General features: G+C 47.0%; 1 protein-coding gene and 1 pseudogene across 1 annotated transcript in view; both read right to left on the bottom strand.

Moving 5' to 3' along the window:
- Positions 1–11,206: 11,206 nt before the first annotated feature.
- On the bottom strand, positions 11,207–14,841 carry LOC131398747 (small ribosomal subunit protein uS2-like; annotated as a pseudogene).
- Positions 14,842–19,438: 4,597 nt separating this feature from the next.
- Positions 19,439–26,564, bottom strand: part of ECHDC3 (enoyl-CoA hydratase domain containing 3) — a 24,144-nt gene continuing 17,018 nt past the window's right edge. Inside the window, exon 5 of the mRNA XM_058532412.1 lies at positions 19,439–23,079. Coding sequence (XP_058388395.1) covers positions 22,768–23,079 — 312 coding nt within the window. The 3' untranslated portion in view covers positions 19,439–22,767. The remainder of the gene's footprint in view (positions 23,080–26,564) is intronic.

Raw genomic sequence — 26,564 nt, 5'->3', positions numbered from 1 at the left:
AATGGTGGATGATCAATCAGCCCCAAATTTCATAGCTGGGTAGTCACAGAGTTAGGACTAGAACCCGAGTCTTTGGTTTGTGGTTCAGTATTCTGTTCACTATCCACATTCCACCAACAGCAAGACAACATCTAGCACCCCATCATACTCAGCACCCCAGATTCTTCTCTCTTTTTTAGGATGCACCGGTTTATTCTCTCCAACTGAAGCAATTTCATTCCAAGTACTCAAGTAAAAGTACCTAAGTAATATTTAGTCATTGAAGAGAAACCTGCCAAACTATGTAAAGAGTCTGTACATCATGAACTTAAGAAATCATTGCTTGTCCTTTCCAGTCTACAGAGAATGTTCTTGTGCATATCATAGACTCCAGGCCTTGCATTGTGGGTTATCTATATTCATGCTCCTTGTTTCCCCCAGGATTTTAAAGGCCTTGAAGGCAAGGACCTTCTCTTGAAGTCTTTTCTATCTGAGAGGACCTAGCACACAGGCCTGTTAATAAGGCAGATGTTTGTGTAAGGATTAGCACTATTTGCACATTCCATTACACTTTTAGGACTTTATCTGGGTGTCACCTCTATGGACCATAATGCATAAGCTCAAATGCCTTCAAGGGTCAGGCAGGTAATTTAAATTAATGAAGCAAAACAAGTGTAGGACCACAGGGGTGGTAGAAACAGTAGGCAACTGGGAAATTCACGTCCCATCACATTTAAAAATTTAAAAATGCACTTCTGAGGTCAAACTTCCAGCTATCACAGCATGAAAAGGTCCAGCAAATCCTCTCCCTACAAGACAAGTATAAAACTGGACAAAATTGTCAAAAACAGCCATTTCTGGGCCCTGGAAATTGGCCGAAGGCAGATAACAAATTGAGAAGCATTTAATCATGAAAAATAGCTAGAGCTTCAGGCAAGAACAGCAGGATCTGTAGCCCCTTTGTCTTGTCTGTTTCTATCCCCACCCTCTTCCCCAATTCTGTCTGCAGTTTTATCAGCAAGGGGCTGCCCAGAAAAAAATATCAAGTTTGCTGCCAAACGTGGCAGATCAATTTTGGGCAGAGGGCAGACACCTGCAGCGTTGACAATAACAGAGAACTCGGCAGGAAACAAATGGGGGAAAGTCACAGCTCTGCAGACTGTGCTCCTGGTTGGAGTAAGTGGTGAACCAGCCATCAATTTAACAGAAAGCCTTGGAATGGGAGAGCCATAGAAGGGCTGAGATGGGCTCTCCACACATCCCCACTGACTAGGAGGCTATGAACACGTGCAGGAGAGACCCAAGAGAGCCCAGCAGAAAGTGAAAACCGAGGCAAACTTAGCACTGGCTGAACTTCAAATGCACCCCCCAACCCCCACACGTCTATGTGCAGTGGGTGGAAGCTTTACAGGTTTGTGGTATTTGAGAAAAACTTCTCCCCAAATTCATTGCTGACCACTAAGCCACACAGGCATGGGACAACTGCTAGGAAATCAGGCTAAAAAATAACAATAGAAATAAAAAACCCAAGCAGAGACATCAGTAGCTACACACTGTGGGGAAGAGAGATTCTGCAGTTCAAGTGCAGGCAAATTTAAAATAAAACCCTCAGGAAAAGAAATCAGAATCCAGAGTTACTAAAATATGACTAAAATAAATATTATCTGAAACATTCAGTCTTCACCAAAAAACCCTGCAAGACATGCAAACACATAGCAAAGTGTAATCCACACTCAGAAAAAAAAAGCAGTAAATAGAAATTGACTCTGAGTGGGCCCAGATGCTGAGGTTAGCAGACGAAGGCTTCAAAACAGCTATTATAAACAGATTCAAAGAATTAAGGGAAACCATATTTTAAAAATTAAAGAAAAACATGAAGACAATGACTCAATAATTATGGAATCTCAATAGAGAAATCAAAACTATAAAAAGAAACCAAGTGGAAATACTGGAGTTGAAGAGTATAATAATCAAAATGAAAAATTCACTAGTGGGCTCAAGAGCAGATGTGAGAGGGAAGAAGAAAGAATCAGTGAACATGAAGATAAGTCAGTAGAAATTATACAATCAGAACAACACAGAGAAAAAAGATTGAAGAAAAACAGAGCTTTAGAGACATGGGAAAATATTAAGCATACCAAAATACAAGTAATGGGAGCCTTAAAGCAGATGAGAAAGAGAAAAGAATAGAAAATATTTGAATAAATAGTGACTGAAAATTTCCAAATCTGATAAATAACATTAATCCACAGACCAAAAAGCTCAATGAATTCCCATAAAATAAATACAAAAAGAACCACACCTAGACACATCACAATCAGACTGCTGAACGCCAAAGACAAAGAAGAAATCCTGAAAATAGTAGGAGGAAAACAATTCATCATATGTAATATACTAATATTATTAATGGCTGACTTCTCATCAGTGAAGACCAGAGGCATTGGAATGACATATTCAAAATGCCCAAGTAGAAAACGAATGTCAACCAAGATCTCCATATCCGGCAAAACTATTAACTAAATGAAGGTGAAATAAACATATTCCCAGATACTACCCAAAAAACCCTGAGAGAATTTGTTACTAGCAGAAGTTCCCTGTATGAATAAGGAAAGGAAGTCCTCTAGGCTAAAATTAAATTACACCAGACAGTAACTTGAACCCACAAGGAGAAATGAAGAGGTCCGGAAATTGTGGATACAGGGAAATATAAACGCTTCATGTCTTTTGTTTCCTGCTGTTTCTCCAGGCCCAGCTATAAGAGGTGCTCCATGTATGTTGAATCAATGAATGCTGTTTTGCCATATGCAGTATTTCTGTCTATGAGTTGCCTTAAATTCTTTTCAGAACGAGACAGGGTACAAGTAAATAAATTAATTAAAAACTATATTTTTTATTAAATAATATATATTGGAGAGAGTTCAGGAGAAAGGAGTCATTACACACCTGAGAATCCAGGTACATAGGTGCATATCCAGTGAGAAGCAATTGACATGGTGATGGACAAAGCATCTGATCACCTAGAGAGGCTCTTTCCCTGACACTCTGAATACACAGGTCTGACTCTTGGTGCTTTTCTCGGTGCAGGCTGGTTCCTCTGTGTTATGGAAATCTTTTTTGGGAGAAAAATACGATGTGCTTAACACAGTGTTGGCAATGAGAAAACTCAGCAGAAGTGGTTGTTGTTAGGAATGGTGTCTTAAGGTCTTCTGGTCATTCCTACCTTGATCCCAATTAGGAATACCCAAATGGTAAGACACATTCTCTATTTCCAACTCTTGGCCTGTAGCTCCCTTAGGGAACACAAGTAAAGCCCATTAGACCAGCAGTTTACTCGGAATTTGGATGCTGGGGCCGGCCCCGTGGCTTAGTGGTTAAGTGTGCGCGCTCTGCTACTGGCGGCCCGGGTTCGGATCCTGGGCGCGCACCGACGCACTGCTTCTCTGGCCATGCTGAGGCCGTGTCCCACATACAGCAACTAGAAGGATGTGCAACTATGACATATAACTATCTACTGGGGCTTTCGGGGAAAAAAAAGAAAAAAAAGGAGGATTGGCAATGGATGTTAGCTCAGAGCTGGTCTTCCTCAGCAAAAAGAAGAGGATTAGCATGGATGTTAGCTCAGGGCTGATTTTTCTCACAAAAAAAAAAAAAAAGAATTTGGATGCTAATTCAGCCTGGCCCTTGGGCAGAAGACGGACTCCACATGTGCCTTGCTGCTCAGGGCTTGTTTCAGGACTAAGAAAATTCTTCTCTTGAGGTTGGAACAGGGCCCAGAAGTATGTGAATATTTTGGGATATCAGGCTGGCATCAGTGACTGATCACACACAAACACACACCCTTCTTCCTTCTGCAGAGTGGGGCAGCTTGTGTCTACACGGAGGCAAGGGGTACCCAGGAGAAGAGACACCAGCTGAGTACCTGTGGAGAGCGTCTAGCCATCAGATTCCTAAAGAGCAGTGCTACCCTCTTTAAGGTATTTTCTGATAAAAGATAGTGCATTGTTCTTGGCGGCATAGACTTACCTCTATCCAAGAACCATAATTCTGATGATGTTAGGTGTGTTATTCGCTCAGGCTGCCATAACAAAGAACCATAGACTGGGTGTTAACAGCTTAAACAACAGAAACTTATTTTCTCACAATTCTGGAGGCTGCAAGGCCAAGATCAAGGTGTGGGCAGGGTTGGTTCATTCCGAGGCCTCTCTCCTTGGCTTGTAGGTGGCCGTCTTCTCCCTATGTCCTCCCATGGTCTTCTCTCCATACCTGTCTGTGCCTAATCTCCTCTTCTTATAAAGTAACCAGTCATAATTGATTAGGGCCCATCACAATGACCTTATTTTATCATAATTACCTCTTTAAAGGTTCTATCTCCAAATACATTCTGAGGTACTAGGGGTTAGGGTTTCAATGTATGAATTTGAGGGGGAGCACAATTCTGCATATAACATTAGGAAACAGAAGGGCAGGTGATGCTTAAAGCTGTAACCTACCTGGCAAGATTGGAAGAAGAGTGTACAAAGAGAGTTTTTGAAAAGGGAATTAACTTTTATTTATTTAGCAGCTACTATATGTGGGCAGTGTCCTAGATACTCTGTTAATGACACCTCACTTAAACCTCACAACCACCTTATAAGGAAATTTTTCTTCACCTTTTTTGTAGTGCTGTCTTCCTTTCCTCTTTGTTTTTTAAATGTTATTCTGATGGTGGTGGCTGAGTCTGAAATCCCAAGATGTTCAAACTTAAATCCCAAATGTTCAAACTCGTTTTGAAGTTCAGCTCTTCTCTAAGTTCACTGAGCCATGGTAGATGTGTGTGAGCCCATCAGCTGAGTACTACATTATTTCCCTGAAAGGGGGCGAAATACCCTTCAGCATCCCTAGATGATGGCCTGATCCCACCTGGATGTATGAAACCGCAGTTTGGCGTGGTCAGTTGTACCAGAGGGAAGGCTGAGATTGTGTGTGTGTGCATGTATACATGGGGGGTGGGAGGAGGGTGGCAGAGAAGTTTCTGCCGAGTTTTGTCTGACTGACTGAATAGATTAGATATCCACCTTGTAAGTGGAGACCCTGATCATTTTATTGTCTTCTTAACCCTTAGTCCTACACAAACACATGTATGATATACCTGGAGACCAGCTACGTGGTTTGTGGGGCCCAGTACAAAATGAAAACGAAGGACCTCTTGTTCAAAAATGATGAATAAGTTCAAGACAGTGACAGGAGAGCATTAAACCAAATATGAGGTCCTTCTGATCCTGGGGCCTTGGGGGACAGCCTGGCTCACACGACCATAAAGCTGACCCTCTGAACACGCCAGTTTTTCTCCTGCAATCTGACCGAAGAGGACCTCTCTTAGTTAACTATTATCCCTCTTCCAGATAAGAAGGTAGTTTGTCTTCATTTGAAGAATCTGCATCATTCATCTCTGGTTATCATTAACCCTCTCTCATCTGGATTTCTCCAGAGACTCCACGCTATCAGGAAAATCCGGCCTTCGGCTCCAGGATGCTCCTGCTTGTCTGCTCAGAGCTGGGGAGGCGGGGCTGAGGTTCGGTTCTGGAAGAACTCCTGTCACCCATCTCCCACCTGGCTCCTCGTCTCTGAGGCCCACAGCCTTCCTCGTCCCAACTTGTTGTAGTCGAAAGTGGTAACACCTTTAGAATTGTCTCATTCCTGCAGCGGGAGCGCGAAGGACCCGGGCAAATTCACGGAGGCTTGCAGGATTCCTGGTGTGTTTTCTGGTCAGAGTCCCCTCCTGTTTCTTCTCCAGTCAACCCTTCTTGGCTTATGGGGCTCTGAGGGGTTGGTGGAGGTGACTCCGCTGGTCCCGTGAGCTCTGCCTCCTTTGTCCAGGGCTCACACGGACCTACCGAGGCCATCAGCTCAGCTTGTGCCTCTTCCCTACTCTTCTCATCCTGATTCCCTTGCTTGCTGGTTTCTGATTAACGTGGGAATTGGGCATTTGTACCAGCCCTTAGGTTGCTCCCAGGGCCTTGTAGATATTAGAATACTTCATTCCATCATACTCACATTCCCAAGAGGTACACCAGAAGGTAAGCTGTACTATTTTCATTCATGGATGAAGAATCTACCCCCTAACCCTTTTCAGTGAACCACCAAGAGTTCACTGAGGGGCAACCCCCTTCCTTCTGAGGAGTTAGGTAATATGGGGGGAGGAGATGGAGTACCAGGGGTATATGGGGTGTGCACAATGGTAAACCACCACTTTCATCTGCTGCTGTGCAGCCCAGCTGCTGTCTCTGAGCCTCAGAGATGACCTTGAACTCTGAAGAGCCCAAGAGGACGGACGCGGCAGTGAGGACCTGCGCTGGAGGGGTACCTGGGCTGGGAGTCAATGGACCTGGGTTCTGGTCCTATGTGGTAGGCAGAATAATGGTCCCCCAGAGATGTCCATGTCCTAATTCCCAAAAGCTGTGAATATGTTACCTTACATGGCAAAAGGGACTTTGCGTATGTGATAAAGTTAAGAATTGTGAGATGGGAAGATATTCCTGGATTATCCAGGTGGGCCCAGTGTAATCACTAATGTCTTTATAAGAGGGAGGCAGGAGGATCAGAGCCAGAGAAGGAGATGTGACGAAAGAAGTGGAGGTCGGAGTGATGCGATTGCTGGCTGGAGTCACAAGCCAAAGAACGTGGGTGGCCTCTAGAAGTTGGAAAAGGCAATGAAACAGGGTCTCCCCTAGAGCTTCCAGAAAGAATGCAATCTTGCCAACACCTTGATTTTAGCCCAATGAAACCCATTTTGGACCTCTGACCTCCAGAACTGTGAGGTCATACATTCGAGTTGTCTAAGCTACCAAGTTTATGGTGGCTGGTTACAGCAGCAACAGGAAACGAACACATCCCACACCTGCCACTAATGAGCTGTATGACTCTTGGGCGGGTCATTCCTTTTTCTTGGCCTAAGGTACTTTACATTAGGGAGCATTATACACAATGGTTTTCAAACATTTGATAGAAAATTTAAAGGAGGCGGATACTTTTCTGAATTGAAATGATTTGTGGAAGCCCAGTAGAAAAGAGAGGAGGGTGGGGCTTCCTGGGTGAAATTTGGGACCCATGGGGTAGAGCCGGCAGGATGGTGTTGGCTGAGCTGGAGTGTGGTCCCCAGGCTGTCTCTCTCCATTAACTCTCTCTTTGGGGGAAGGCGGGCACTCTGTGTACTGGACTGGTGGGCAACTTCCGACACCCACCAAAAAACTCATTGGAATTGAGTAGAATTTAAACTACTGTTGTTATTAATGAGGCTCTATGCTGTCGACTGAGGAAAAATTCACTACAATTTAAACAGCAGATATTTATTTGGACAACTGGAATTGTAATCTGGGAGACACAGATTCAGGTAGAAACCCAAAATGTGTTCCGATTACTGGAGAGGGCCTTAGAGTTTTTATGGGAAAAAGGGAGGATGAGAGGAGTTGTATTAAAGAGGAGTTCACTGGGGCCAGCCTGGAGGCCTAGTGGTTGAGTTCGGCACACTCCGCTTCAGCGGCCCAGGTTTGAGGGTTCAGATCCCAGGCGCAGACCTACATCACTCATCGGCAGCCATGCTGTGGCAGTGACCCACATACAAAATAGAGGAAGATTGCCACAGATGTCATCTCAGGGCCAATCTTCCTCACCAAAAAAAAAAAAAAAGAAGAAGAAGAAGAAGAGTTCATTGGTGCTAGATGGGGTAAGGCTAGGTTTGTACTTCATCGATTGGCTTGAGACTTGGTTATCAGGCAAAAGGCTAGACTTGTACTTCGCTGATGGGTTAGTGATTCGGTCCTCAGCAAAGTCTGGTTTTATCAGCTCTTACAAACGGGACATTCTTGTCCTTACTGACTTGGAATGTTGGTGGTTTGGTCCAGTTTGGAAGATAAAGAAAACAAGACGTGCAATGCAATTCCCCTGACATGGCTGCTCCGGCTCTGTTTTAATACAGCTCCACTCATGTCATCTTTCACAATACGTGTATTTTATTTTGGGTGCTCCGGACAACTCATAAGAATAGACATCTTCAAGGCATCCTCATTGCTTCCAAGATCTTCTTTTCAAATCCCTACCCCTTTGGGACCTTAAGCAGGGAGGTAGTGGGCATCCCTCTCATTTGAATAGCCATTAACACAACACATCTAGAAAGAACCTCAACTAGTTTCTCATTGTTTTTGAAATTGACTTCTGTAGCCTGTTGGTGTCCTCTGAGTGTCCTTGGGGAAAGTCCTCTTTCTCTGGAATTTTCCTTCTGAGATTCTTCTGTTGCTCTTGAAGTCTAGCCAGGCTCCAAACTTGTGCATCTCAATGCAACTCCAAGTTTCAGATGTCTACAGTTGGGGACCTCCTGCAACATCATGCTCAAAAATTGGAAGGGATAGTAAGGAGAGCAGCAGACACATTTTCTTATCGGCACTAAAATTCTCTGGGAGGATGCCAAGGGCAACATAAACCCAGCCTGACTGAGAAATCAAAGCAGCATTTAAAAAACAAACAAATAAGCTCAATGGGCTGGGATAACTACCCCATTGTTAAAAGCAACTTTAGGACCAGACAAAACAAACACAAAGTTGGCGGAGGGTTATTAAATGTGAACTTGTCTGTGCTGTACAGGAAAACTTTCTACTTGGTCACTTCCTGAAGAAATACATAGAGCAAGATGAAAGGAGATACATGTATTTTTCTTGGTGTTGATGGAATGCATAAGAGTCAACAGGGGAATTTGTTAAAATCGCAAATTCCTGCATTCCTCCAAACCCAGAGATTCTGCTTCAGCAAGTCTAGAATGAGACATTCCAGATGATTCTAACGTGCATGTTCCCAGGAGGAAATTTTGACAATCACCAACGGTTGTGTCTGAGCTACCGAAGTGAAGGAGGTGGTCTGGGGATTTAAGTCTACTCTTGGAAACTCTTTAATGACAAGGGCCCTCATGCATACTTCTTATTTCCTGCAGTGCTTGTCTCTGCAAGATTTTATTAGATGACTGCATAGTAGATCTCTAATAAAAACAAAAGTAACTATTGTTGTTCGTGTTACATAATATCAGCTCTAAACATACTGTAATCCAATGCCTTTTGCATGTGGCTGTCTTGTTTTCCCAACACCATTTATTGAAGAGACTGTCCTTTCCACATTGTATATTCTTGGCTCCTTTGTCATAAGTTAATTGACCATATATGCGTGGGTTTATTTCTGGGTATCCTTTTCTATAAAAATGAGATAAGGGGCCGGCCTGGTGGTGTAGTGACTAAGTTTGCATGCTCCGCTTCAGCAGCCCGGGATTTGTGGGTTCAGAACTCTGGGTGCAGACCTACACACTGCTCATCAAGCCATGCTGTGGTGGCGTCCCATGTACAAAATAGAGGAGGATTGGCATGGATGTTAGCTCAGGGACAATCTTCCTCACCAAAAAACCCCAAACAAACAAACAAACAAAAAAATAAGATGAATGAAGATGTAACAACATGGAGAAAAATCGTCCTTGTTAGCAAAAAATGTGTTTGATTGGGGGAACACTTTGATAAGTGTCTTAGGGTAGGGCGTGCTGGAGGAATAACACACTGTCCTGGGAGGGGTGCAGGGAGAGCTGGAGCTGAAGATGATAGAGATTGCCCCCTGCCAGAGGCTGGGGGCCTCGTAAAGGAGTTTAGCGCGTCAAGAGCAGAAATGTCAAAGGGAGAATCTTAGGAAGAGTCTTCTCTTCTTCATCTCCTCAATGTATCTTCAGTGATATTTCCCTTTCTCGTTAAAGCTTTCTGAGAGTTGAATTATTTGGGGAAAGTAGAAGGTGCTGAGCTCTGCTCTGAGGGGGGCTGGGGTCTAGAACAGAAGCAGCCGCCTCCAAGTTACAGGGCCCAAATGCTCACAATAAACGCTGCCTTTTCGTGTTCGCAGGCAAAGGCGGGCTTGAAAGCACGTTCCTGGCTGCATTTGTACCATCTAATGTTTAACTGAGAAACCAACCGGCCCAGATAATTGTCTAGGGCAGCCGGTCTCAGCTGCGGGAGATTTTTGTCCCTCCTCCCCTAGGGGACATTTGGTAACGTCTGGAGACAATTGTGGTTGTCACAACTGAGGGGGAGGGTGCTACTGGCATCTAGCGGGTGGAGGCCAGGGACGCTGCTCAACATCCTGCGATGCACAGGCCAGTCCCCCAACAAAGGATTATCTGGCCCCAAATGTCCATAGTGCCAAGCTTGAGAAACCCTGACATAGAGCCTTTCCTCTGATGACTGCTCCAGGAATAAAAAATAAGAAACAATCTTGATGGCACACTCTGAGATCAGGGAGCACACCGTGAGGTCAGCTGACTCTACTATTTAAAAAAAATAAAAATAAAAAGCAATCAACCATATTCACGAACTTCTTCCTCTCCCCTGTCTCATCTGAACTGACATCTAATTAACTTTACCATATAACCTGCTAAATAAGTTACTTTTATTCTCAGGACTAAAAAGCAAACGTGATTTTCACAGTCACAGGTAGGCGCCAAGATTTCGATCTAGAGGTAAGCTACCAGTGCCCTCTGCTGGACAAGTTTATAACTGCTGCTTTAAGAGCTGAGAACGAGAAATCATTGACCCAGGTCATTCTTTTTTTTTTAGTGAGGAAGATCAGCCCTGAGCTAACATCGATGCCAATCCTCCTCTTTTTGCTGAGGAAGACCGGCCCTGAGCTAACATCTATTGCCAATCCTCCTCCTTTTTTTTTTTTCCCCTTTTTCTCCCCAAAGCCCCAGTAGATAGTTGTATGTCATAGTTGCACATCCTTCTAGTTGCTGTATGTGGGACGTGGCCTCAGCATGGCCAGAGAAGTGGTGCGTCGGTGCGCGCCCGGGATCTGAACCCGGGCCGCCAGTAGCAGAGTGCGCGCACTTAACTGCTAAGCCATGGGGCTGGCCCGACCCAGGTCGTTCTAATTTAACAAGTGTCTGGGGCCACTGACTTTTATCACTGGACATGTGATTGCCTAAAAGGACGGGGAGTATATTGGCTTATAGGATCAATTTCTTTCTTATACAGTACCTTAAATGTTTAGATATTATTTGATAATGATTAAATATTCCTCTTCCTTCTCTATAAGCATAGAATTAATTCATGAAACACTATCAAAGCTTAATGATAGAAACAACAGAAGCAGATCCTAGGATGCTCTTTCAAAATTTGTGATTACTTACAAATTAACGAAAATTTGGAAAAAGTATAGAAAAATAAAAGGAAGAAGAAAAATGACGTGCAGTCCCATTTCCAGAAAAAAAATGACTATTTACATTTTGGAATATTTTCTTCCAGTCCTTTTTCTAGGAAAATAAAAAGGTTTTAAAAATCGTTTTTATTGTTTATTGTGCCCAGTTGTTACACACGACAGATAAAAATTTGTGTCCTGTTTTTGTTTTTTTCTCGAAACACGTGGTAATCGTTTTTCCACGTGATGAGCGTTTTTTGTTACTGTGAGGGACACGTGGATGCGTCACCCTTTCTGGGGAAAGGGCTTGTTGTCCCAGCTGCTGCCTTTGGCTGCTCCCCCTTGGGGACTGTCTCAGCTACAGGGAGCTGCCTGGACCAGGTTCAGCCCTGCCCAGCGCAGCCACGTCCAGGGCCTGGCAGAGGTGGGTACGATGGCCCGGCCATTTCGGCCCAGTGGGGAGGAACTCTCGTGGGCCCTTTGGGCTCTGGAGATCCCCGGGGGATCGGCTGCAGGGGGACTCTTGCCTCTGTCCAGTCCTGTTTCCCACTCTGGTCTCCCACAGCTGTCCATCCGAGGGCACTTCCTCTACACATCCCGCACACGAAATTCCCTCTGTCTGTCTCCCAGAGAGCACATTCTGTGTGCCCGTGACTATTACTTTTAACTTGTTAATTTTTATGAAGCGATTTCTTTTCCATCATCCCGATTTCCATTTTCTGTTTCAGAGTCTGCGGAAGAACAGCTCAAGACGGGTCACTCAGTGGTTGTTCCTACCCATTCGGGGGCCTGAGCGGGGGCAGCTGCGGACCAGGCTTCAGTGGCAGGCGGAGGGCCCCAGTCCTCAGGAGGGAATTGCTGGATAGGCTCAGAGGGCACCTGTGCCTTAGACAGTCTGGGACCTCGGTGTGGGCCGGAGCAGCCCATCCAACCTGAATTTCCTCCTTGGTCACAGGCTTTTCAACAGCGGCCTGCTCTTCCTTTCCCATCTCTTCAGGATCCCTGTAGAAACAGAGATCAGGTGTGACCTCCTGTGGGTGTTCACGGGAGATGGTGCCACGCATGCACTGAACTTCTGGGCCAGCACCCACCACATCAGACTCGCTGAGTGAGCTCCCTTGTGGTTGCACGGGATGGTGGTGTCTACGTAGCCAGAGGAGAGAGTGTGACACAGAGCAGCGATGGGCAGGTTAACATAAGACGCCTCCATGAGAGGCTGGTGGTCAGCTCTGGGGTCAGCAACCACCAGAAGTCACAGCTCCTGGAAGGCTGCCTGGATCTGGTCAGCGAAGGTTCCAGAAGGGAAGCAGCCGGCAGTAGGAGAGGCTCCAGTGGCAGCAGCAATTCTCAGCACAGCTCTCTGGCCATTGTTCCTGGAGAAAGTGACACTCGCATCGGCCGAGCTGCCAGCAGAAGCTTCTCCCAGGTTCTCTTCAGCTTTACAATGTAGACGCCATCACTCTTCCTTATGTAGACGTACTGTCCCATTTGGAGGTCAAGGTTGGCGCCACCCAAGTGGGTCCCTGCTGCACGGAGTGTGAGGACATCCTCCTTCATTTGCTGGGCACGCAGGGCTCCAGACATTCTGAAAGTTTCCCTTCAAGTTACGACAGGAACCCAGAACAACGCTGTGTAGACCCCTCTCTGGGGGGTGGGGAAAGCACTTCTAATTTCTTTAATGTAGTACTATGTGTACATGTTAAAAAGACTGGACCAGTACAAAAGGGTATTCAGTACAAAAGTAAGTCTCCCTCTCACCCTGACCCCGCTTCCCCGTTGTTCTCCTCGGAGGCAAACACCATGATCCATTTTGAGTGTATCTTTCCAGACTGTGCAAATACCCACATAGATACTGTGATGGTTCATTGTATGTGTCCACTTGACTAGATCACATGATGCCCAGAGAGCTGGTTCAACATTATTTCTGGGTGTGTCTGTGCGGGTGTTTCTGGAAGAGATTATCATTTGAATTGGTGGACTGAGTGAAGCAGATGGCCCCCCACAATGTGGGTGGGCATCACCTAATCTGTTGAGGGCTGACTAGAACAAAAATGTGGAGGAAGGGAGGATTCACTCACTCTCCCTCTACCTGACTGTGTGAGCTGGACAGCGATCTCCTGGTTCTCAGGCCTTCAGACTTGGCCTGGAGTCTACACCATTGGCTCTCTGGCTCCCAGGCCTTTGAACTACACCACTGGCTTTCTTGAGTCTCCAGCTTGTCAACTGCAGATCGTGGGACATCTCAGTCTCCATAATTGCAGTAGCCAAATCCTTATAATAAATCTCTTTCTAGAGATATCTATCTATCAATCATCTATTTATCTATTTATCCTATTGGTTCTGGTTCTCTGGAGAACCCTAGTACAGACACATATCACTTAAAACAACTTTTTATTTTGAGATGATTCTAGATTTACAGAAGAGTTGCTCTAGAGCGCCCTATCTCCTTCACGCAGCTTCCCCTCATATTAACCCCTTACCCCACCATATTCACCACAACTGAGAAATTAAGAGTGGTGCAATACTTGTAACCAAACTATAGGCTGAAATCAGATCTCACCTGTTTTCCGCTCCTGTCCTCCCACCTGGCATCGAGCATACCACTCTGTGGCTGCATGATGTTCCTTCCAGCAGAGGCACTGGAATTACTGCACTTGTGTTGGACTCAAAGCAATACCGCTTTTTGGTTTTTTAATGCTGGTATGAATAACACTCTGGTTCACAGTTTTTCATCAAGTTTGTTCTCAATTTCTGATTCTTTCCTGAGGGTACAGAGTATGGCCATTTTTTAAGGGTGTTGATCCGTGTTACCAAATTTCCCTTCTATGGAGTTGTGTTCACCCCAGGAGCACATCACTGCCCCTTCCCACTGCCCTTTGGCAGTGGTGATTCACTAAACAGGGAATTCTGATTCAACCTCAATAGGGACGTGCTGTTCCAGTTGCCTCCCCCTCGCCTCTCAGGACAACTTTCCACAAGGCCAGTCATGTCCCATGTCAAGTCTCTGAGATTCAACTTACCTCGTGGACACCCCCTCCTGAGGCTCCATCCTCCTTCTCCCCAGGCTGGTTACTCTCCAGGCCTCCTGCCCCGCCGTCACCCTGGGGCTGTGCTCTGTCATCCTCCTTGGAACTCCCTTTGGCCCTCTCCTGGGCTGGCCTCTCAGCCCAGACTTCCCCAGACAGTGAGCCTGGGCCCCAGGCTTGCAGCCAGGCTGTTTAATTAGGAAAGTGATCCAAGGGGGCAGGAGTGGGAGAGTGAGACCAAGGAGGGAAAGTTGTGAGAGAACAGAAAACCTACATATTGGTCTCTGCCTTGTTGCTGGCAGAGCTCCTGAGACTCTTGTCATTTCCTAAGTGTTAGGAACACTAGGAGCATCTTCTGTTCTGAGGTTTGGTCATTGACCCCAGTTCCTGACAAGGTCTCCTAAGTCATTGGAATTTCCTGGGTGATGGGAATGTCTTTTGTTCTAATGAGGTGACTCTGGGATTCGCTTCAGAATCATCTAGGGGGTGGGGAGGAGTGGTGACCCGTGGAGGATACGAAATTGGCCATGGTAATTGATACATTATCCATCGATCATTGTTAAAGCTGGGTGATGTGTATGTGGTAGTTTATTACACTTTCTCTTGACTTTTCCATAAGTCTGAAATTGTTCATAATAAAAAAGCTTTTCTAAAAATGTGCCCTCCCAGGTTAGACGCACGTATCTGGTGGTAGGGAAGGTGGAGGAGGGGGTGTGAAGGTTGACATCGATGTTAACGAATGAGAGGAACTTCAGCCATCTCCAAATGCTCTCCTGTACCATTACTATCTTAGGACAGTGCATTTGATGGGTGAAATAAACAATCCTTTAAGGAAACTGGACACCTTCTCCCAACACCTGCTGGTTCCAGACTTTTCCAAGGCAGGCTTGTCATTCATAGTAAGAACTGTCGTCTCTAAGAAGTCAGTCCTGGTGATTATTTCACCAACAAGTTCTCCATGATTTATTTTAAAAAGAAACAGAATCAAAGTTGAAATATGTCTTTAAAGGAAGGGACAGGCCTGATGCCAGAAGATGAGCCATTCGTTCAGGCCCGGCCATTTGTCTACATTCTCTGTGCGTGCCCCCAGGTGGCTGTCAGCGCAGGACGAGCATTTAAGTGGGATTATCTGAGCTCTTTGCTGCTGCAAAGATGGATCGTTTCCAAGCAGAACCTCTTCTCCTCACAGTCACCAGGCAAGATATTGGGTAAAATAATGGTCCGGAAGAACACCACCAGGCCCTTAATGAGGAGCTGTTGACAGAAAAATTGCTCTCACATTCATCAAAGAGCCAATAAATGTCAAAGAAGGGACTGGAGATGCGGTGGCTCATAAATTCCTTCTCAAGGGGCCTCTAGGGGGGAGTTTGGGGACAACACACCTGCTCTGCCTTTTTCCTGAACGTTGCCAAATAAACTTCCAGAAAGTTTAGACCATTTATGGGTGGCTTACCCTGACAGTTTTGAGGGTATGTTACAGGGAGGCCGCTCCAGCTTTAGGTCAGAGGATCCTGTTTTTGCACCAATACTGGCTAGGTCTGTATCTTTTAGTCATTTAGACCTTGTCTGTGTGGAGTCACAATTTGTAAGTTAACTGGGAGCTGAGATCCTTTCCGGCTTGAAAAGCCAAAGCTTTATGTAGAGGATTTCATGTGCTCACTAATGAGTGAACATTGATTTTTCCTCTTGATTCCTGTAAGACTTACTGCCTATGGTGTTCATTTAGCAATCAATCCAATGGTTTTATTGTCACAGGTCTTCCGTTGCGAAATCTTGTTTTCACCTGTTAGGGGACAATATGTTCACTGAGTGGCTAACGTGACTCTGCCTCTTGACTTAGTTTGGGTTCCCCCAAACGCAGGCCCCGAATCAAGGACTCGTGGGAAGGTTGTTTATTTGGGAAGTGAGCCCAGGAAGCGCAGGCAGGGTGTGGGACAAGGCAGGGCAGGAAGGAGAAGAGCCGGGAGACTTCGCGTTAACACGCAGGTCGGTGCTGTGGGTTCAACCCTGCCGGGCCTTCGGAGGAGACTCAGCACCACATCTCAGAACTGTTCCCTCAGGTGACAGGGGGCTGGGGCACTTATCATGAAGTCCCCTCTGCTGCTGCTTGGGGGTCTCCCTAGAGGCCTTAACTCCCCCCTACTCCTGGGTTGGCCTCTGGAAGGCTGAGCAAGCTCCTGGCGTGCCAAAAATAACCCTTGGACAAGCAGAGACATAGAAGTGCCTGAGGGGGTGTCTTAGTCTGCTCAAGCTGCGATAAACACAATACCACAGACTAGGGGCTTAAAAACACAAATTTATTTCTCACAGTTCTGGAGGCTGGAAGTCCAAGGTCACAGTGTCGTGGTTTGATTTCCTGAGGTCTCTTTCCTGGGCTTGCTGACAGCCGCCTTCTCTCTGTGTCCTCACGTGGCCTTTCCTCTGTGCACGCACAGCCCTGGTCTCTCCTTCTTATCGGGACACCGGTCCCATTGGATTAGGGCTCCAGCCTTACGACCTCATTTAACCTTATTACCTCTTTAGAGGCCTTTTTTCCAAATACAGTCATATTGCGGGGTAGGGCTTAAACAGGAATTTTGAGGGCACACAATTCAGTCCATAATGAGGGGAAGCTGTTACCTGTGGAAACTACCCACCACAGCTGCTGGTGACATGGAGGTGGGTCACAGGGATATGCGGTGTGGGGTGGGTCATCACCAACACTGCTACACATATATGTTTAATTCCAAACCCCCACGACTTAGGAGGTGGGTATTGTCATCATCCCGATTACAACCATGAAGAAGCTAAGACTCAAAGAGCTTAGACACCAGCCCCACATCACACAGCTAGTAATAGGGGTGGGCTCATAGGCTACCCAGCTATCTGACCCTAGTCCCATGATAACTATTTTGTATTTGACTTTTAACATCGTCATGATTTCTCTCATCTACTAGATTAAGTTTCTGGAGGGTCAGAATTATCTTATCTTTAAAAAACACCCATCCCATAGTGCCTAGCTCAGTGCTTTGCAATTAAGTAGATACTCAACAAATACATGAACTGATGTTTTCAAAATCACCTCTTGACTGTTTCTTTTGGAAATAGACCCAGAAAAAAAATCCATGCAACTACAATAAAGGAAGTTCAATCTGCTTTCATGGGATCATGGTAACCTGCGAGGGATGGGTCACCACTGGGGGCCCAGCAGGAGGAGGGGTGTGAGGGGTCCCTGTGGGGTGTGGGCTGAGTGGGTGTGAGGGGTACAGTGGCAACTGACCCTCCTCTCTCAGGGACTGGGAGGGATGGCTGACACAGGAACTAAAGGGCCTTCAGGAAACTTTATCAGTAAAAACTGGACAGATTGACTATCTTTAGGGAAAAATTATCAAATGATCAGAATAATAATTTTGACGACAGTAGCAAATGGGACAATTTTGGTTTAAGTTCAAATAAGCATATTAACCATTTCAATAGATTCTATCAAGAGCAAATCTATTAGATGTTTCCATCCTTCGCCATCCAACCATCTATTTTATATGCCTCTCTATGTGGAGAATGTTTTATCACCAGAAGTGTAAGCATCTGGAGACCAAAACATGCTTTAGCAATGCTTTAAAGAAAGAAAACAGGCTTGACAGAACCTCTGGGTCTGATGTCATCCAAGTGGAGCGATGGGACGCCCAAATACCAACCGACATTTACAAAGAGATACTTACCGACTTCCCTGGCCCCGAAAAGCAAACACTGATTTAATTCATGTTCTGCTCAGCTATTTAATTTTCTAAAACTGATTTAGGAAATGTGGTCTGAGAATTTTTAAAAACCTGTGTATATCATGTAGCCTGTACGGGGGACTGTACCCTGGCAACATTTAACTGGACCCAGCAAACCTGACTGAAGGTCTGCTCTGTGCCGGGAATTAACAAGGTGAATAAGGACCGACTGGGGCCCTGCAGGAGCCCACATTTTTGTTGGGGGGCAGGGAGGATGACACACTAGCCTGAGTGACCTTGTGTGTGGCACAAGCCCCAGCCTTTAAGATGGCAAAGAAGAGACTGAAGGCAATTCACGTTGCTGAGTGTGAATGCCCATGGAAATTCAGCTGTGCTATTTCTATTGGAAGCGTTATTGGTTTTGTAGCACTCTGATTATAAAGTTGCAAACGTTTAAAAAAAAAAATACAGTGTGCTTCTTGCACAACAGGAGTATCTACAAAGTGATGTGATGTAGGGGTCACCTAAAAGCTGGTAAGAGTGCAGCAGGACAGCCTGGGTGGTAGCTACAGGGCCGTGCTCCAGAACTAAACCACCTGGGTTTCAAACCCAGCCCTGCCCCTTACTAGCTGTGTGACGATGCGCAAGTCATTTAATATCTTCGTGTTTTAGTTTGTCATCTGTATAATGGGGTTAATCAAACCTACGTTATAGAGCTTTTGTGAGGATTAATGTATTAATAACCGTAAAATGCTTAAAACAGTGCCTGGCACAGCGCAATCACTACATAAATTTAAGTATTGATAAGGTCTAAGTTGACCCAGGCCTGGTAGTCTGTCTAGTGGTTAAGATTTGGCTCACACTGCTGCAGCCAGGGTCTGTTTTCCGGTCAGGGAACTGCCCTACCCCTCTATCGGTTGTCATACTGTGGCGGCTGCATATAGCTGTGATGCTGAAAGCTCTGCCACCGGGATTTCACATACAAGCAGGGTCACCCATGGTGGGCAGGTTTCAGCGGAGCTTCCAGACTAAGACAGACTAGGAAGAAGGACCTGGCCACTCACTTCTGAACAAACTGGCCATGAAAACGCTGTGAACAGCAGCAGAGCATCGTCTGATACAGCGCTAGGAGGTGAGAGGATGGCGCAGAAAGACCGGGCAGGGTTCTGCTCTGCTGTCCACAGGGGCGCTAGGGGTCAGAATCCACATCAACTACACTGTGACCAATACGCTTTTTTTCTTTTTCTAAATCCCTAGAAATTTCTAAAACTGGGAATTGCCGTCTCCACACAGAATTTGGCAAGGAAAATATTGAAAACATGCAGCATAAAACAAAACGATTCACCCAACCCACCACTTCCCTTCGTCCCCATTTCCCTGTGGAACAGCCACCTCCCTTCTCTGGGGAGCCGGAGTGGGTGGGCTGTTCCATACATGAGACGCTGCAGGCACAGCATGGATGGCCTGCCAGCTGTTCATGTGCCTCTGTTTGGGGCCAGAAAAATAAATTTGGGGCTCCAAAACATGAAAGAAAAACCCTTGCAAGACTGAAATTTAATATTTTATTAACTGTAACATCAACTTCAATAATGTTGAATTTAACTCTTGCCTACTTGATGGTTGCCAAGAAATAATGATGGTTAATTAAATGTTTAAAAACAATTTAAAAGCAAGCTATTCAAGTCTTTTCCCTAAATAGAAGAATTAGATTTAGTGTGGAATAGGGGTCACACTTTGGAAACGCTGCTCCTACTGCAGTGACTTTTCAGAGGAAGGAGAGAGGAAGGGGTGAATAACGCCCCTCCATGAAATTAAGAGTAATCGCCAATCTCAATAGAATCTGCCTCCTGTAGGGTCTTCCTAGCCACTGATGTCTTTCAGAGGTTCAGGTGTGGCCCCCAAAGCTCTGAGCATCTGGATTTCTCGTTCTCAAATGTAATCAGGTGTTTTCAAGGTTCACCATCTCTCAGGGTAAAATGCCCATCTTCTCCATTTGTAAAGAGCACTTTCTTTGAGCAGAAGCTGCCTGTTTGAAGTTTCTTGGCTAGTTTCCCAGTCCCTGTACTGTAGAATCTGGAACGTCAGAACTAACAGCCCAAGAGTGTCCAACGGCGTCATTTTCATAGGACGGAAACTGAGCGCTGACAGAGGGTATGTCACCTCCACACGGTGACACAGCCAGTCCATGTCAGACCTGGGACCAGAACTCGGCGTTCTTGGCGTTCAAATCCGGGCTTTCCTCTGAATCCCCAACACTGCGCTGCCCTGGTCTGCATTCTGGTTGGCTTCCTTTGAGAGCACTGGTGGTCTGACTCTCCAGGCTGGAACGGTGATCTTTTCGGTATGTTGGGAGGAATGTGTTGTGGTGGTCAGGCGCACAGGATCCAGAATGATGTAAATCCAAACCCACATGCTGGCTTAACTGTGGCAAATGTCTTAACTTCTCTGAGCTCCCATACAGCAGGGGGTAGTACGAGCTACTCCACGGGCTGCCTGGCACGAACTGAGGCTCGTTAAATCAGCACGTGCTCTCGAGTGGCAACTCCCCCCAAAGTCACTGATGTAAAGTTAATCAGGGAGCTGGTGTCTGCCCTTCACTCCATTTGTTTATACTCTCCAGGGCTCACGCCAGCCTTCGGGGTGATCTCTTACTCAGGGCCAGCATGAGTGAATATCCATTTCACTGACTTCTTAGCCCCTGGACCTGCTGGGGTGTGGTCTGCTGGGCTGAGCTCAGCAAAGCTCCCTGAGAAGCAAATGGTACAGAGAGAAAGATGAATATACCAGGCTTTCCAAAAGCAATCATCAAGTGTGGTTATCAGAGAATTTTTATGCAATAGCCCAGTGGAAGGAAGCAGAGATACAAATTAACCTCTGATTTATATTAGCCATGGGGGTGAATTATACGACACTGGAGGCTTGGTAGCAGATTTTCCTTCTGGATTGTTTTCTGCACAGGCGACAATTAAGATTTATAGCTAGCCCCTGAGTGCACATCAGCTCACAGGCTGGGACGCCAGCCCAGAGGCCTGGGGATCTCACGGTCTGAGGGTGCAGTGCAGCTCACACAGAAACGGGAAGTTAACTTTTGATTTTCGTTTGCCAAATGTGTGAGAAGGCTTTGTTCGTTTCTCCAAAGCCCAGAGAGTTTGTAACACTCTCTCCACACTATGCGATCTGCCAAGGGCCAACCTCCACAGCAGGCCGCCTGGGGAGGAAGGGGCGGTAGGGCCCCGCTGACGGCATTATTTTTGAGCAGACCACAACAGCCCAGGCCTTCACAAGCTAGTCTGGAATTTTAGCCAGCTGCTTGTTAGCTCCGTAGTGCAAACTCCAGCAGTGGTCTGTCAATAGTCAAATCTGATGTCCCTTGTGCGCGGGCTAAGTTCTGTAGGAAGGCTACTCGGTCCGTTCCTTCATTTGGAAAGCTGCCGTGGAGCAGGAAAGTCGTCTTCAGGCTGGCCTCACCCCCGCCCAGGATCTCCCCATGAGGTGGCCACAGGAGAAAGAGCATCCATGGCTTCATCAGGCAAGGGTTGGAACCCTCACTCTATCCAGTCTCAGCTGTTTGACCTTTGACAAGCGGGTCTCAACTACTCATCTCTGAGTACAGAGGGTACCCGGCACACACCAGGAGTCCAGTAAACGTAGCTCTAACCATCTTTCTGCTCGTGAGGAAACTCTGAGTAACAAGCTCCTTCTTTCCAAGAAAGCACTCTTTTTCACCTTTCTAGACTCTAGCAAAGAAAAATATTGCCAGTCTCCATAGAGACCCGTGAAAGCACCAGGGGCTCTCCACACCGAGACGTGGCCGCCCCAGCAACCTCAGTGAGAACCACATGGTGTCTTTATCCTTGGCAGGGGTACCAGTCACATTCGTGGCCACTTCTACTCTTAGGGAAAATAAACTGGCTTAAAAAAAAAAAAAAAAATCAGCCCTACGGACAAGCTGGAGGACAAGAGATTTAGGACATTTCTTGGGCCATATTGGACCAGAAGCCAGAAAGCAACATGTTTAGGTCCTAATCCAAACACTTGCTTAGTCGGGGCCTCACACGCCTGATGCTAGTTTGGATTCTTGACCAGAAGCTGAGCTGAGTTTGGAAGTGCATCCGGAGCAGGCGACTCCCAGCGGGTAGAACGCGTGTTCTGTGTCCCTCCCACCTCTCCTCTGTGTTTTTGTCTTCAGGTTTGGCCCAAGGCCCGGGTGTCACAGTACCTTGGGCGGCCAGGACAGTCCTTACAGGAACATCAGGAACCTACCACCCGCCCATCAGCCTGGCCTTACAAGGAACGAGTTAATTGATACTTTTCTCTCTCAGACAGCTTATAGTCTGGTTGGGAAGATAAAATTACCAGTCTCTCTAAATATTTAATCTTTTTAAATCACGTAAGATTATTCCAAAGCCATAGGCATGATAATTTCTCAATAGAATCAAGAAGATTTTCAGTTAGGAGAGTGTCTCGTGGAGACTGGACATGTGTCACCTCTCTTGGGCAACCAGAACTACCTGCGCCTCAGGGCACATTTCTATAGTGCAGTCTAGTTAGCATCCTTCTTTCTTGTCTCAGTTTATCATCGCCTCCCCCATGTCAGGGTGATCCCTCACTGAGGGTCCTGTGAAGGAGTATATCAAATAGCGGCCTTTCTAGCCGGCTGGCAGAGGCACTCACTACCCTTAAGCACTTCATTTGACTCTCCACTCCCTCTTTTCCCCAAGAGATCATGGCTTTTAACACAGACCACATGCAGTGAAACCATTACTAACGTTACAATCATAAGGCAGCAGTGGTGTTTGGGGACCAGAAGGCATGGGGTGGGGATGTCTGAGCACTGCCCACTGGGCACACTCCCCTCCAGTCTCTGATAAGGTCGGCTAGTGTGACCAGACAGGTTTTCTCTTCTGGATGAAGGCCTTGATTCCCTCCTGCCCATCTGGCAGGGCTATGTTGTCCACCATGGTCTGGGAGGTGAGGTAGTAGGCTGTTCTAAGGTCCTGGGGCAGCTGCTTGTAGAAGTTGGCCTTGCCCAAAGACACCACAACACGGCTCAAGGAGGCAATCTTTTTTGCTATCTTCATGGTCTCCTCCTCCAGCTGTTCTTCAGGCACCACTTTGCTGAGCAGCCCATGGAGCAAGGCCTCCTGAGCAGAAATGGGCTCCCCAGTAAAAAGCATTTTTAAGGCGACCTGAGGGAGGAAAGATGTGCGATTATTAAGGCATCTCCTTGTGACCCACTGCCCCCTACATCCCACGCTGTCCATGTCACTCTGCTGAGATGGTCAGTCTCCTGACCTGCCTACGACCTCAGCCCAGTTATCTGCCTCCTCAGATAGCATCTCACCCATCACCCCTAATGCCTTCAATACCCCAACTCCTGCCAGGGACAGGTGGCATCTTTCCCAGAGCAAGCAAAACATCAGTGCCCAGGGGAGGGAGTGACCCCTCGTGTCCTCTCTCTCCTTCCCAGATCTGAGCGCCCAGCCTCTGCTGAGGCAGGAGATTCACCTGCCTGTTTCACCGGCCAAGCCCAGGACAGCGGCCCATCTGATGGGATGAAAGGGAAAAGGCCGCAGCGAAGACGCCCAGGGCCTCCCACACACCAATGCGGCGTCCCCTTTCCAAAGGGAGGAAACGTTCAGGGCTGCCATCACCTCAGTCTGATTTGAAAGAGCAGCTTCCCGTAAACCAGAGGAGGAGGGGTTGAAAGGAGATGTCTCCCAGGCACCAGGCCTAGGGGCCCAGCATGATCTTAACTTCCGAATGGGGGAGACCTGGCGGCAGAAGAGCCCTCCTCCCCCCAAACTTCGATGTCCGCAGAAAGGGGAGTGCAACCTCCTGACTCTGCCACAGTGTGCCTCGATTCTCTAATTCTGCAAAGCCCGGCTTCCGGAATCTCAAATTTACAACTTAAAGAGGGGTTTCTGGATGGACAGGGAACACACAGGGGGTGAAGCAACCCTCCTCTCCCTCTCCCCTCGGGCACTCTCCTACAGCCCTGCTGGCAGCTTGGCTGTTCCTGGAACATGCCAGGTGTGCTGTCACCCCAGGGTCCGTGTACTGCTGTTCCCTCAGCCTGCAATGCTCTGTGTCCAGGTGTCCTCATGGCTTGTGCCCTCATCTCCTTCGGGTCTCTGCTCACGTGTCACTTTATCGATGAGGTCCTCCAGGACACTCTACAAAAACTGCAAATCAAACCCCAGCACTGTCCCCCTTTCTGGCTGTATCTTATCCTTTGCACTGTCACCATTTAACATACTATATACTTGACATGTTTATTTGTTTATTGTATTACCTCCTTCGCTAGCGTGTAAACTGCACTAGGTCAGAGAGGTTTTTTTTTCCACTGTTCTGTTTATTTCTGTATCAGCAGCACCAGAAGGGTACCCTGCATATAGTAGGCAACCTACTAGATATTGATTGATGAGTGATCTAGGGGATGAATGGATGAAGGCAGAGAGAGGACAGCAGAAGGGATGCTCCAGCCCTTTAGAGGCCAGGTCAAAAGGGGAGACAGCTTCCACTGGGCTCTTGGGCTCTCTCTCTTGGGCTGCTCAGCCTTGGGATCAGCCACCATGCTGTGAGGAAGCCCAAGCCACACTGAGAGGCTAAGTGTTCCAGCTGAGAAGCAGCCTCAACATGTCACATGAGACACGTGAGTGAACAAGCCCTCAGATGACTGTCCCCAGCTGTCACTCCCCCATCTTCACTCTTCCCAGCTGAGGCCACAGACGTTGTGGAGCAGAGACAAGCTCTCCTCGCTGAGCCCCATCCAAATCGCAGATTCAGGAACTAAACAAATTACTGTTGTCGTTCTGAGCCACCAAGTTGCAGGTGGTTTGTTATGCAGTAATAGACAACTGGACCAGCTTGGGATATAAATTTGGGAGTCATTGGCATTTAGATCTTGCTAATGACTAGGTTTTTCAACCTAGGTGCCATTGTACATTTTGGACCACATAATTTTTTGTTGTGTGGGATTGTCCTGTGTATTGTAGGATGTTTAGCAGCATCCCCAACCTCTACCCACTGGGTGCCAATAATACCCCCACCAGCAGTTGTGACAACCAAAAATGTCCCCAGGCATTGCCAAACGTCCCCTGGGGCCAATAATGCTCCCAGTCTAGAACCACCAATTTAGACGGTTTTTTAAGTCATGAGACTAGATTGGATCACCTAGGACCAAGCTTTGATAGAGAAGGAGAGGCCAGAAGGCTGGGCCCGAGGACTCTTGCCATCACGGGTACTGATGGAGTCCACGCTGGACTGGCAGTCAGGGAAAGGGGATTGGGGCCCCATTTTCTCCTCTGCAAAGTTAGGGGAGTGGACTAAACCCCAACTTCATCCAATTTTGGAAATTTAATGATTCCACATTGGAGGCTGCAGGAACATAATGCCTGTGGGTCAGAGACGATTTTTTAGTCGACCAGGAACAGCATCTCACTCCAAAGCATGTTTGCAGCGCTGGTTGAACATGGAGCTAAAAACCATGTCCTGCTGACTCAGGGCTGCTAAGTAAGACCCTGCTGAGGAGACCCGGTGAGTCACAGTGCAGGGGCCAGGGTAACATCCACTCCATCGCTGCCCGAGAAGCACATGGCAGCTGGGACCTAGGTCAGAAGCCAGGGGAAAGCAGAGTCCCTGCACCTTCCAGCCTTTTTTTTCCTCTGCCAATGCAGGTGGCTCTCAGGGAATCCACATGGCCCATGTATCAGAAAGTGGCTGATCCTGAAAACGACATAAAAAAGCAAACCCACCAAAGTCAAGCGCATCAATCCCCTCATAACTTAGAATGGCCAAGACCTCAGATGACTTTTAAAGAGTGGTTATGAATGGCAGCAGAGCCGGCAGAAGGAACTCATTAAAATCAAAGCAGTAGGTGCTCCCCTGGCTGGCTCAGCAGACAGGCATTTATTCAGCCTGTGCAGTTGGTACCTACTGTTTGGGCTCCTGATCTGTCCATGGGACAGTGTCCTTATCAGTGCCTTCCTCTGAGAGGTGCCTTCTTCAGCGTCTCTGTTCCTTTCATGTCTCTCCCTCTCCCAGAGCCTCTTCATTTCCATTCTCCTTCCCAGGCTCCGTTACACATTTATAAAGTGCCTGTCTGACTCAGATACTGCAGCTGCACAGGATCGAGGTGCCCCAAGAAGTTCGCAGTGCAAGTCCTTTGGAGCCCCAGCTTCCGCAGGCCAGGGCATGGGGCAGGGCTCCGTGGGGGCCTCGTCCCACCTGCTGAGCGTCCTCATCCGAAGGACCCCTGAGCAGGTTGCTTCTCATCTCCCACTTCCCCAACTGGAGCACATGAGCACAGATGACTGTCTTCCAGGGGTGCTGTGAAGAACAGCTAACTGAGGACTGCAGGGCACACTGTCCCATCGAGAGCAATGGAAATGCTGGAAAGAACGGTCCATTTGAGCTAGACATAAGCCGGGGAAATAACTGTGATGGTTTTGCTTGCAGACGAGAAGCTCAAGGGACCTCGCATGAGTCTGTGTTTATGAGGACACTGACCAACTCACATGAGGAACTCACATCAGAGCGTAACTTTCTCTTGTACCTTCATCCATTCACTGAACAAATATTCATATAGGAAATCTGTGTGTCAAGAATAGTGCTATGGACCGAACTGTGTCTCCCCAAAATTCGTATGTTGAAGCACTAACCCCCAATGTGA

This window comes from Diceros bicornis, chromosome 36, assembly GCF_020826845.1.
Source record: "Diceros bicornis minor isolate mBicDic1 chromosome 36, mDicBic1.mat.cur, whole genome shotgun sequence".
Taxonomy (NCBI): domain Eukaryota; kingdom Metazoa; phylum Chordata; class Mammalia; order Perissodactyla; family Rhinocerotidae; genus Diceros; species Diceros bicornis.
Note: the sequence above shows the minus strand (reverse complement) of the source record. Positions and strands in the feature narration are given on the sequence as shown.